Genomic DNA, 13655 nt, shown 5'->3' on the forward strand with positions numbered 1-13655 from the left:
ATCATGAAAGATTTAAAGTCATTTTATATGTAATTCTCTAAATATTGAAACTTGTCTGCAACCATTACTCACAGTCCCTAAACCTGCAAACTCATTAAAGGTTACACTTTCCTAAAAAGAAAAGATTTACAATGATTTTAACGCAATACATTTTTTTGCTCATCTAAATGTCTCAGGGATCGTCACCAGCAACGACCTCCCACAGGGCGGTGAAGCCCCTTCCGACACGCTCCCAATCAATTCCACACAGTCGACATTGTCAACGGAGAATGCCTCTCTTATATTGCACGAATGAACGCTTCGACGGAACAATTGTGAACAACCTTCAGACGTTATTCAAGCTCCCCACCAAAAAAAAGAAAAAAAAAAAGAGAAGCTTGTGGTGTACATGTGCTATGCTGGATCCTTACAATAGATTCTTTCAAACAAGAAATGTGCGATGATATCCCATGTAAGGGCTTTGAGCTTTAGAAAAGGCAACTGAAAACAAATGATCAAATTTGTTGGGCTGGGAAAAATAGATCTGAGGTTTGTCAGGGCTTTTTTTCTTTAATTGACTTTAAAGACACTATTACACGTGTGTTTTACATAAAACATGTCGGTGTGAAATAAATTGTGGGTGGTGTTTGTTGCACTTAAAATGTATTCGCTAGTGCGCAGGCCTTTATTTGTGACATCTTGTTTTGCCTGTTTCCCTCGCTCTTAAAAATCACATGGACTTGTGGCACAACAGGAAGCCAATAGAAAGACTTTGCTGATACCGTCATTTCAAAGTGATTACGCAAGACAACTGTGCTGAGTTTGGCCAAAGTCTGCGCGTGAGGCCATCACCTTTTATTTAGCGGTGTGTAGACTGTGAGGAGCGACAGATTACAAGTACAGATAAAGTGGATTGGCCCACTGGTCAGATGTGGAAGGATAGACTGAGAGAAAAAGTACAACAAGGTTCATGCTTGTAAAGTCTGGTGCATCTTGTGAATCTTTCAAGGGGTGTGACTGCTTCAGTTTTCCATTAAAGAGATTTAAAGAAAAATCGAGACTAGTGTGAGTTTCATGGTACGTCCGGACCAGTAGGAGACGTCTTGCTGCAATGGTTTTTCGCTTGAACACAACTAAACCATTTATCGAAATAAGATATTAACATAAAGCATGTGTGTCGATGAGCAGAATTTATAAACGCTGTTCCCTCAAAGTCATCATAACTACCTGACAAGCCAATAGCTCCTCCCATTTCAATGCTCAGACGTGTTTTTTTTCCACCTCGTCAACTCATTACTCTTACAAGCATAGTCATCTTCGGACCCGTTTAATTTGTTTGAAATGGAGTTGACCAAAAATGCTTTGCTGAAGCCTTCTTTACCCAAGTGATAACTGTGGCAAGTTCAGGGCGTGGGTCGGTTGCTCTTTGTTGTGTTTAACCCCCATCTGCTGACATCCACATGGGCTCTTGCATTTTTCAAGCTGTCTTTTCCTTTTCATTATGGGTCAAAGTCCACCATAAAAATTGTCCACACAACCTTATTGTTGACTCAATGAGGCAATAAGGCAGCACTTGACCAAAGTGTACATATTGGGAAGTGCAAATATAATATATATTTCAGTAGGTTGAATTATGTGCACTGGACTATGTTCAGTCTTTTTCACGTTTTAATAAACATTTGATCAGTGCTGCCCTCGGTTTGTAATTTTTTTTCATTGGAGCCCCTTGTCCATTTGACAATGACACCCCTGCCTTAAACCAATGGGAGGTCCATAGCGGAAGACCTCCAGTACTCAACAAAAAGACCAAGTTACAAAAATCACTTAGCAGCCTTGTGCCAATTAGCGCTGATGAATAAAGTCTTGGTCTAAATGTGTTAATTGGACATAATAGCGGCTCAATACTGTTGGAGCAATCAATTACAAGGTGAAATCTCACTCTATTGTGTTGTGTTTGGACTCTTCAGCGAGAGGGAAATGACATTCATTCCCCGTGGTCCCAAACAATGGTTTCAAACCCTTTTCAAACTTGCTCGAAAGCCAAAATTTTAATTTGAATCCCCTCCAACAAAAGCTTATTTTCTACTTTAAAACCCAACCCCCGGACTGAAGCGAAATAGTCCAATCCTTACTCTCAACCACAGTCATCATTTTAAAGCACTTACACGGGAGTGAATCCCTAATTTTAATTTCTAATTAGAAATGCTAATCCAGGTTTGAAACCTTAATTTCAAACCATACTTTGAAACCCTAACATAGGCTTTATAATCTCATTTGACAACTAATTGGGAACCTCAACCCTTTGTACAAACCCTAAATGAGACATAAAACCGTCCTAAATGTCGTAAATCCTAACCTGGATTCAAACCCTAAATAAAAACCCTAATTTGACTAACCAAAACTAACCTCGATTTGAAACTCTCATTCTAAATGCAATAACCCCAACCAAGATTTGTAACCCCAACGCTTGTTTTGAATTCTGCTTTGAAACCCTTTTTTTCTAAACCTGAAAATGTATTCTTAACAGTGAAGTAGAAACTTTACATTCAAGTCCAAACCCAGGGTTAAAACCAATTTGAAACTTGACTTTGCCTTAGCAAGCCTTGAAACCCTACTTTCACACTTTAATTTGAGTCCATAATTTAATCTTGGGAACATATTTATGAATATGAAATGCACTTAAAATTGCACCCTTATCTGAAAACTCAACTTTGAAACCCCAACACTGAAGTAGTTCCGTGAGTGCACGGAAGCCAACATTTTTTGATTCACTTTTCTTCAAAAATCCGCCGAGAGCTCATTCAGTACAGCACTGCTCACATTCGACGAAGACGTGTGGGAACAACTGCCGCCCTGTTTGGAAAACAATGGAAAAATGGAGGAAAATAAAAAGTAAACAATGATGTTTTAGCCTCGCTCATAAAAAAGCTAAGAGAGAAAGCGAGAAGCGGGCGCAGTGAATAAAATGATGCTTCACCGCAGGATTTGAAGAATTAAAGTGTCGGTTTTATGGCCCACACTCCATCACGCCGTTAGTGTGTCACCAATGTATCGCAAACGATGTCGCCGTCCTGATAAATGTTACACACTTCTACCCCCTTACAGTGAGGCTCCATTTTGTCTTGGAGTTGCCGGATCAGGTTCATTCCACAGTCTAATTGATATTTCATTAAGATATCACACTCGATTCTCCCGTGATAAGGCTCTTACAAGTCAATGGTGTCAGATTAGACATGAAGCCCTACTTTGAAAATCAAATTTACGCTTGAAACTGACTTTAACCCAGCGGTCATTAATACAAAACACCATCCCTGATTTTTGACATCAATTTAAAACATCTGGATTGAAACATACTAATCTAGATCGGAAAACCTGATTTTGAAAAATACCTTGTTTTGAAATCTTAATTTGAAACCATATCATTTACTTGAAACCTTAATTTAGGCTTGAAATGCTACTTTATAATCCGATCACAATTTTATACCCATAATTTGCAACCTTAACAAATGTTAAGAATTACAGTTTATAGATATAATTATAGAGTATGGATTTTAGGTTGTGGATAAGAATTATAATCTAAAACCAAAATGTGAAACCCTAATGAATGGGTCTAAGTGAAATTTGGAAATCTAAACTGGGTCGTGAAAAACAAATCCTGTTCCTTACTTGAAACCCTGAGTCTGTTTTTCAACTCAGACTTGAAACCCTAACTCCAACACGGAACGCTAGTGTGAAATTGATCTACCTAAATCACTGCCATCACTGTTCTAGCCATCTTGCCATGATTGAGCCCCACAGCCTGATCAAGTGCACCACCATACGCGTTGATAATTTGCACCAAATCCTATGAAATTCCCCTAAGAACAGGTTTTTCCATGTCAACGACGAAACGGGTGCTGGTGTGATTCACACCGAGTCAGGCGCAAGACGGGAGAGCTTGTTAAAAGCGAATTCTGCCGGGGTGACACCCAGGGTGCGAACATGACATGACGCAATCAAAGTTCGCATTACATGTCCAAACCTTAACCCTTACCCATATTTGCAACCAACACAGAAAGTGGAGTGGGCACTTTCTCTGCTAGCTAGTCTGTTGCTGTTTGTTTTCTGAAATCACTCCGCCAACACCTCTTCCATAGTATGGGCCCTTGAAGAACATGCACGATAAACAGGTTATAATAATCACTGTTGAGGTCCTACTAAGTGCGCAGTGAAAAAGCTTTCAAATGAAAGCACAACGTAATCTCAAGAACCTATTTTGAAACTTCAATGCTTCTCAACTCTGTTTTGAAACCCTAACTCAGGCCCAAAATGCTCCTTTGAAACCCTGAACCCTGGCTATGCAAATAAGGCTGCTTAGTCCAAAGTCCTGCTGAGTGTAATTGTCAAGCTAACAGAATAATTAATAGAACAGCACTGCTGCTCTTCAACAGATTATCACTACAGGACATGTTATCCCAACCCACGGCGGGATATTAACGTAACCACGGCAACCGAGCCTGCGCCGGGAAACGCAGGTTGGGAAGCAGGGCGCTCCACTTACCGGCTCTCCAAGGCCACATTGCTGCCCAGCACCCAGCTGTCCTGCAGCTGGACGCATTCCGCCGTGCTCTGCAAATCGGCCGCCAGGCCGGCGGCGGGCGGCGGGCTCGCGGCCCTCTGATTGGCCAGTGAGCCGCGGCTCAGGGATGTGATGGAGGGATGCTGCTTGTGGGGTGGCGGTGGGGGGGCCGGCGGCAGAGGGGGTGGACCCTGAGGACTGGACAGATGGTCGCCTGGAGAGAAAGAGAGAGAGGAGGGGCAAACGTGAGACTTCGAAGCATTCGTTTTCTAGTCAGCGAGGCGAGTATTTGATCCCCTACCCCAGATGTTTTAAAACCTCAATTTACAACCCTGACTGATGCTCAATCAAACCCACACTTGAAACCCTAACCCTAGCATGAAACCCGAAATTGAATCGTAGGGCTGCCTTGGAGCCTTACTTTAAATGCCTAAGCTTGTTTCGACTACAAAATTTCAAACCTCAACTTTTATTTAAAGCCATAACCACTAAACACTAGACTAGAAGTTGAAAACCCAGTTTGAAACTAGATGTTAAAAACACTTTCAAATCTTAATTCACCTATCAAACCCCAATTTGGGCTTAAAACATTGATTCAAAATCTTAGAAACCTTAACCCAGGCTAGAAAATATACTTGGAAACCATAACCATGAACATCTAATGTTGTACATTAAAGGGATGATCTACTTAATTATTTACAGCAGTAAAAGTTTGCATTTTGTTTTTAGATGATTTGTTTGTTCGACACCTTGATTCACATTTAAAACCCTACTCTGAGATACTAACTCATGTTATGAAGCCTAAAACAGGGTTGAAGCACAATTCAAAACAGAGCTCCTGCGAGATAGATTAACACAGGCTTGAAACCCCAATCTGTCTTCAAATAATTTCGCAGACTGAAAACCGTAATTTCAACCCTGATGCATTTTTGCAACCAACATCCACATTTGAAATCCTACTATGCTTGGCTTTGAAAATTGAATCCAGGTTTGAAAACCGTTAATTGAAAAACATACCCTTGTTCAAAAAATAACCCAGGTTGAAAGCATTTGAGGGAGCCATTAATGGTTTCCAGATAATGTGTTGATGTTTAAAGGAGTACAAATATGGTATTGAAATAACCGAAGGCAGTTTCCATACCTCAATGAACATAGTGTACAGTGCATGTTTTCACGAGCTGAGATCCAAAATCCCTGCCCACTTACACACCGCGCTGCCCCGCACGTACTCCATTATCAAATTGGCAACGGGCACAAGCAGATGGGCAACACACAGTGCAAAAATCCCCATTAGACCTCAAATAAAGTAAATACAACCAAGAGCAAGACATTAAACTGAGACGAGATGCAAGCATGGCAAAAAAAAAAAAAAAAAAAGAAATCCAGTCGGAGCAGAGTGCCCCTGACAGTCGGCTTTTCTCAAACAGAAGGTCAGTTAGCGAGGCATCTGCTCCTTTTACGGCCGCTTAACGCCATGCTTCACGTTTGATTACTGCCGGAGAAGGCTCTCAGATAACTAATGACCAGAACATCCATTAGCTCTCACTCAGTGAGAACAGGTTTTCCAATTTCACACAAAGCTGTGGAATTGGCCCCCCGGAATGGCATGGGGTGATCATCTATCCATCTCGGACCGTTTAAACAGGTAAAAAAAATCCGCACAGTGCTGACAAATCTGATTTGCTCCAATGAGCCACAAATGGGAAGAGGGTCGCCTTTCCGAGTTCACGCCATAGGGGGAATAATCTGTGTATCACTGGTTTCATCCTTTTTGAAATTGGCAGTTGAAAAATCACTCATTTTTAGAGTGATGTTTTTTTTAAGTCACTGAAAAAAAAAAAAGATTTTACCTTTCATTTTCGACTTCAGAATGTCAGATTTACTGATTGTTTTCAATAAAATTAAATACATTGATTGCTCATAGTCTTTTCATTACTTAAGATCCTGTCCCACTGAGGGGCAAACGTTGGCTCCATGGTCTTGTCAATCCAAGGTCACAATCATTCGCAGAAGTTCCCCAGACGTTCGCCTGTACTGGTCATGTCACAAGAATGTTAGAAAAAAATCACTTGCGAACTTTTGCGACCTTGGACGAACCCAGACGAGTTTATCGGAGCCGCTATCTGCGCTGAATCTGTCTTAACATTTGCCCCTCAGTGGGACAGGGACTTAAGCATTTGTCTTGGCTACATTGCTTCCAGTACATTTTTTTTTTCAATCGGATTTCAGTCTCTGCATTGCCGTGATAATCTAATCTATCCAGGGATCAGAAGTGCTATCTGGTGTAACTTCAACTATATTAGCAACAGGATTGTTCCTTTAAATTCAACTAAGGCAAAAATCTGGTCAGTCTGAGCAAATCTTTTCTGCTTCATGCATTCTAATGTAATAAAACATAAATGTAGATTAGCTGGTTTTAAAACAGACTATGGATTCAAAACAGACTTTCAAGCCAGAATTGCAGTTTAATATCGGTGTAAATTGATTTTTTTGTTGTCCGAAAAAAACAAAAACAATGAGTCACTTTTTTCAATTCTGAATGGCAATTGAAAATGTATAGAAAAATAACACATGCAATAAATAAATACTGAATGACAGTGTGCAAATTTCCGTGTTCCCTACCAGCCATTAAGGGCTTTTCAGGGGATGTGAAAATTCGGTGAAACCGCTCCAGTCAAAGGATGTTGTTGTGAAGTGCCTTTAATGGCTGTGCCATTTTTGTCCTTGTAAAAGTGTCCTTCTGTACATAAAAGGCACACGTTCAATGCAAGAAACCTTCACATTCAAAAGTTCACATTTCTCCCTCTTCAAGGTAAAAAGTGTTGAACAGGTAACATTTACTCTCTGCGGCATACGAGGCCCAATCATGAATCAAAAGCTAGGACACAAAAGTTGTTTTACTCGGGACTGTAAAAATAGTTTTGCCAGGGTTAGGGTGTCAAACCAGTGTGGGTTTTAAAGGTTGCAAAATATGGTTTTGAAACAGGGTTGAAGTTTCAAAGCGGGACATTAAACCAGGTTTAGGACTTTGAACCAGGTTTAGGGTTTTAAATGAGGGTTTAAAGCAAAGATTGGAGTTTTTAAGAGGGGCTTTGAAATTGCCATCACTGATGTTTCAATGTATTGATTTAGTAATATGTTCTATGAGGTCCCGCTTGTCTAAAATCGTATTGTGTGTTATTTCAGAATATGAATAAGGCGGCAAAAGCCAGCCATTTTTATCCATCTCATGGGGCAGCCATTTTACCTCTTACTTACATCATGGCTGCTCAGGGCTCAGGTACGGTTAGGGTTTTAAAGTAGTTTTTACAGTCGTGATATATGATCGGTCGTCGGAACGGTTGTTGGTTTTTGATGCCTTATTTAAAGCCAAAGGTTTATAGTGAACATCTGAAATGATGCAGCAGAGCACAAGTGTGCTTGTTTTCACCAGCAGTGTAAACACAAGGCAACGATAATGAATGAGACATCCCACTCATCTTCTCAGGGTAGACAGATAGACTGATTAGAAAAGTGCTAAGCGGGCTAATAGAAATGTGGATCAGTTTATTATTAACTTGAGCATTTTCCATCAGCAAGTACTCCAGCACAAACTTGATGTAGTGGAGCGGGAAAGCAAAAAGAGGAGAAGTGGTGGAGACGAGGGAATTACCGTAGCTCACCTGGAGCCTAAGTGCTGCGTTGATGGAAAGAATTAGGTTGAAATATCAAGGGAAATATGCCTGGAAACAAGGATTCACTAGCAATATGTATGTAAGGATTTCAAGTTTGAATTTCCAGCCTGGGAGAGAGTTTGAAACCAAACTTGGCATTTCAAAATAGGGTTTCAATAAAAAGCCTACACTAATAAGTGTTTCAAGCCCTGGCTAGAGTTTCAAATTAACAGGGATCGAAAAAGGTGCAAATTTTTCAAGGTTACCTGTATAGTTTAAGTCATGATTTCGATTGAGAGTTTCCGGGATGTCATGACCATGAAATGGTTTCGCATAAAGGGATTAAATGTCCAATTTGGCTTTTAGGACAGCGTTTATCGTTTTAAATTGAAGATTTAACCTGGGTTTTTGTTCTAAGAAAGGGTTGGTATTTCAAAACTGAGTAAGGTTTTCTAAAGATACATTACATTAGGAGGCCTATTTCCGTGCCTAAGTCGAGCGCAATGTGCAGTTTGTGCGCATGTGTGGAGTTTTCTTTTGTTGTTATTTTGCCAGAATGTAGCGCAGGTAGAAGAGGGTGTGTGTGCAGGTGTGCGTCATTGCGGGCACAGCGGGGATTAGCCAAAACATCCAGGGAAATCACTCCAGACATGGTTTCAAGCCAGTATTAGGGCTTCAGACAAGGTCAGAATGTGAAATTTCAGGTCAAATCCAGGTTAGGGCTTGCAAGCAAGATCTAGGGTTTAAAGGTGAGTTTAGGGTTTTAAATTAGGGTTAAATATGGGATTAGGATTGCAAAAAAAAACGGCACTTCCGGTTTCACATTACAGTTTCAAGCCTGGGTAAGTTTTTCAAACAATAATTAGGGTTTTAATTTAAAATGTCTAGCCTAGGATAGGGTTTTAAAAGACAGTCAAGATTAGTTTTTTAAATCCTGGCTAAGGATAAAAATTTGAGTTACAAGATTTAAATAAGTTGTACCAATCGTAAAAAAGCAAAGAGGTGGAGATGAGGGAATTACTGTACCTCACCTGGAGCCTAACCTATTTTAACGGAAAATTGTGTTGAAATATCAAGGGAAATATGTTTGGAAACAAAACTTCACAATTATAACAAAAAAGGAGGATGACGTAAACATGAGACATTTAGCAAAACAAAGCTTTTGTTCTATCATGACAGTTTTGAAGCAAAGTCATTAACTACAGCTATAAAGGGAATACATTTGTGAGGCAAAACAAATGTCTCAAAAAGTTGTATGAAAATGCAAAACGCTTCTCTTTTAATAATGACACCGCGCTTTCAATACAATGGGTAATGATAATAACATGAAGCGACTCACATCCCAAGAACAATTTTCAAAGGATGTGTTTGTTTGAGTAAAATGAGATTTCAGGTCAAAGTTTGGGTGTTCTCTGAGGGCAGAGGTGGCCAGGTCAAGACCTTTTCAATGTTTGCCCTCAACAACACACCTGATTCAATGGATTAGCTCATCAGCATGCTTCGCAGAATCTTGAAAATGACCCTGATTTGACTCAGGTGTTGTTAATGGAAGGTATCACCAAAATCAGGATGGATTGTAGCTCTTGAGGATCTGACTTGGCCACTCCTATATTAGGGTTTCAAGCAAATATTTCTAGTTAGAGCTTTCACCCAGCTTTCACCCAGCTTTATTGACGAAAAAAGGGTAAGGGTAAAATCTTTGACCTGAAGTGGCCTGCCTTCCAAGTGCACAAAGCTGTGTGTCTCATGATACAACTACAACACTAAATTAGTAGGATGTGACACAAAAATCTAATGCTGGACAATGACATGGCCAGTAGGACTTTCAGATGCAGGTTCGGTGTCTAGGAAGGCAGATGAAAAGCACTGGCTTTGAAATAGCATCAAGCCGGATAGCCCAGTAAAAAGATCCAGATCAGAAAAATCAGGATCAGAAAAGGGCTCTTCTTCCTGATGAATACTTCATGCCACAGCTGCAATGACCTGCTAATTCGCCTCCTTAATGAGGCTTGCATGTCTGTTAAAAGCAGTGGTATCGCGCCTCCGTGTTTTTGCACAAACATCTTCCTAAATGTGTCTTGGTATGAATGGGTTTTAGAAGTATTTACATGCACACACACGTAAACACGCACCACCACACATACACAAGAGAAGACACAAAGAGACTTCATCCCTGCCTGCAGGGGTGAAGTCAGAATATGAATGATTAGTTGATCTGTTAATTGCTAATTCTTGTTTATATTTATATAGGTCGGAGTTCATTTGGTCAGTTGTTGGTTAAGTAAATAGATAGACAGGTAAGCGATAGGTTGGGTCGATAGGCGAGTACATGTCTGCCTGTGCTTTGGTAAACTTGGATGGAGAAATGAAAAGCCAGGTAGATAGGTAGGTAGGCAGCCAAACAGGTAAACAGAACATGAAGTAGAATAGTAGTTTTGCTGGTAAATTAAGTCATCCAAAAAAAAAAAAAACCCGGCGCATCTGTTTTAAAAATTGAGCACAAAAGTTGGCCCACTCAGCCAACGCTCTAGCGCAAAGGACATACAGAGCCGCGGTTACCCAGTCAAGATTCCCCGAGAGTGGTCTGTGAATAGAGCATCAGAACTGTACCAGACAGGTTCCCCGTCATTGTGTCACTCACATTTTGCCACAATGGTGGCACTTTTTGACAGCCGGGCCTATTGGGTTCCTGTGACATTCATTTTAAATGAGCATTAATTCAAGTATTGAGAGTCCTTGCATATCACACGGTATAATGTTCCGGCACAAAAGTCGCTTTGCAGCCATTAAGCTGAGCGCACGTCATGAAAGACTTTATGTTCATTGTGTAAGTACCGCAAAAGGTCCTGTGCCATTTTGCTCTCCATTAAGAGACTGATGCCGCCACTAATGGAACTGAAAGGCCATTTGCTATGACTGGCTCGGCCTTGGGCAAACACAAAATGGTGTGTGCATACGATTCCTGCTACTATTTAATCTTTGTATGCGCACAACATGATCTCTGAAAGAAAACTCGCTCGGGATGCCTGAAAGCGCATGATAAAAAGCCCTTTTAGAATTTGGTTTAAATGAAGTGAATAATGGATGACTTCCAGGATTAAACACTTTTGGGGAAGGTAGGTTCTTTATCTGCAGTGTGTTCAATCGATAAAATAGCACAGACTTCCCTGGCTAATAAGCAGCGATCTCAGCGGTTTGTTTACTGACGTCAAAATAAAGGTAAATCATACAACTATAACAAATAATACAAATGAATTTAAAAAAAAACTAATTAAAGCCATGAATGAAGTTAAAAAGTTCAAATGATGATGTGTCTGTGCGTATTCTGGTAGATTAGTTGGAAGTAGGTATGTGAGTAGGTAGATTGGTAGGTTATTTGAATGTGCTGCTGGGAGGTAGGTAAGGTAGGTAAGATGAGTTACGTAATCTGTGGAGACTATGAATGTAGATAAGTGAGTAGGTTCCCTGGAAAGTAGAATGTTGGGTCAGTTGATACGAGGTAGGTAGGTAGGTAGGTGGGTGTAGCTGGGTTGGGTCGGTTGGGTGAGTAGATGGGTCGGTAGGAAAGTAAGTGGGTTGGGTGGTTAGTTACGTAGAGGCGGTATTATGAATTTAGATAATTGAGTTTGAAAGTACGATATCGGTGAGTTGTAAGAGGATAGGTAGATACATAAACGGCTAGGAAGGCGGGTAGGTAGTTAGATGGGTAGGTAAGTGGGTAGGTGGTGCCTGGGGGGATAGAAAGGACTTGGTTAATGGTCAAAGACCATTTACCATTTATAGAGTGCTTTTCTACCTCAAGTACTCAAAGTGCTATGCATTAGTATTCATTTATCTATTGATGACTCAGCATCAGGAGTAACTGGGGGTTCAGTGTCTTGCTCAAGGACACCATACCATTGTGCCATGCTTAGTCCAGAAATCGCTTAGTCCAGAAAACAAGGGAACTCCAAATTTGATCCCTTCTCGATAATGCCATCGGAACATGGCAATGTTCTTATTTCAGCAGAAGGTGCCAATGGAGGATGGGGTGCTCAATCGGGGGGGGGGTTGTCTACTCAGTGGAATTGGGTCTATCAGAACAGCCTTGCCCTGGGTGCGTTTTAGGGTGGTTGATTTACTCAAGGAGAGCTGACAATTTCCAGACTTCTTTTTTTAAGGGAAAGAAACGGGAGTGTTGTGAATTCCATCATATTTTCTGCCCGAAAATCTTCACTGCTCTCCTCCCTCTCTTCCTCCTCCTTTCAATGCTGTCTGATCAGTCAGCGAAACCTCTTTTAAGCCCCGTCTCAGCAGAGCGACGGGTAGGGGGAGTAGTAACCAATATTTCAAAGATTACATAATGGTTGCAGCATAGAAATAACCCTGAGTTATTTAGCAGGCATTCATCAGCGGACATTTGAATTCCAGACATTCATTGCAAATGCATGCCACGTAAATACAAGTTCTGAATGCAAAAACCTCCGCGTGAGCGCAGATGGCAGATGATCTCACAGATGATGACAGCTTAGCATCTCCCTTCTGACAGCTTGCCGTCGCCGCCGCCGCAAACGCACTCTTCTACCAATTAGCTCGCTGACAAAACCTCTTAGTTAATATTTAGCCTGTGTGGCTATTATTTTTTGTTTGACTGTACCAGACTGGTAAAATGTTACACTTCCATATTATTTCGGCACAGGTGGTAGAGTCTCTCAGAGCAACGTTTGATGATACCAGTGATAGTGTAAGTCCCCACGTTTCTCCATACCTGTCAACCTCGGGGTGTACTGAATCTTACAAAAAAGATGTTTCCACCTGCACAAATTATGCCGAAAGCATACAACTTGACAGGTCGGTTGTGTAACTTTTCTTTTCTTAGCTGCTGGTTCTGCATTTGTTGCGTTATAACTACAAATTTTCTTTCTATTGCTTGTTATTTGTGAATGGATGTTATCACGTGATCAGAAATCAGCTTTATACTTGACGGAATCAAGGTCACGCAAGAACATTATGAGGCACAAGAATGAGAATCTCTGTATAATCCTAAAATGCTCCAAACTGCCATCAATACTCTGCTCATTGGAGAGTAGGAACTATCAAATATCAAGGACTCAAGTTTAACTTCTACAACTTCACTATGATACGGTATCTCAGTGAGGAAAAGGAAAGACCAGATATTAAACTAAAATGGCCACAACAAACCAAAATGGATGAGTTCCTGTTTCTTTTGGCATGAGTTTTATGGGTCTATTCATGAGTGATATGCCCACCACATCTAATCTTGCAAAATAAAGCGTGTCTTTGGGGGTGAATTTTCCAAATATTATCAGGGCCCAAATTTTCAGGAATCAGAGATAACCTTATCGTAACCAACATGAACATGCCGACAAAATGTGTTTGTGAATATTGAAAAATGTTTGAGCCCGGGGGGCTCTCTGTGTCAATAGCTGGCTGGTTAGATGTTAGATGACGACATCATGGGACAT

The 13655-nt window shown here is 40.7% G+C and overlaps 1 protein-coding gene across 2 annotated transcripts in view; it reads right to left on the minus strand.

Annotated features, from left to right (window-relative positions):
- The window catches only part of LOC148413684 (teneurin-3), a 181423-nt gene that overhangs the window by 92832 nt on the left and 74936 nt on the right, over positions 1-13655 (minus strand). For both annotated transcript variants that reach the window (XM_088431015.1, XM_088431014.1), the window contains one exon: positions 4520-4751. In XM_088431015.1, the coding sequence (XP_088287141.1) occupies positions 4520-4751 (232 nt within the window). The remainder of the gene's footprint in view (positions 1-4519; positions 4752-13655) is intronic.

Source organism: Hippichthys cyanospilos, chromosome 13 (genome assembly GCF_059441005.1).
Source record: "Hippichthys cyanospilos isolate Australia breed blue-spotted pipefish chromosome 13, RoL_Hcya_1.0, whole genome shotgun sequence".
Classification (NCBI taxonomy): Eukaryota; Metazoa; Chordata; class Actinopteri; order Syngnathiformes; family Syngnathidae; genus Hippichthys; species Hippichthys cyanospilos.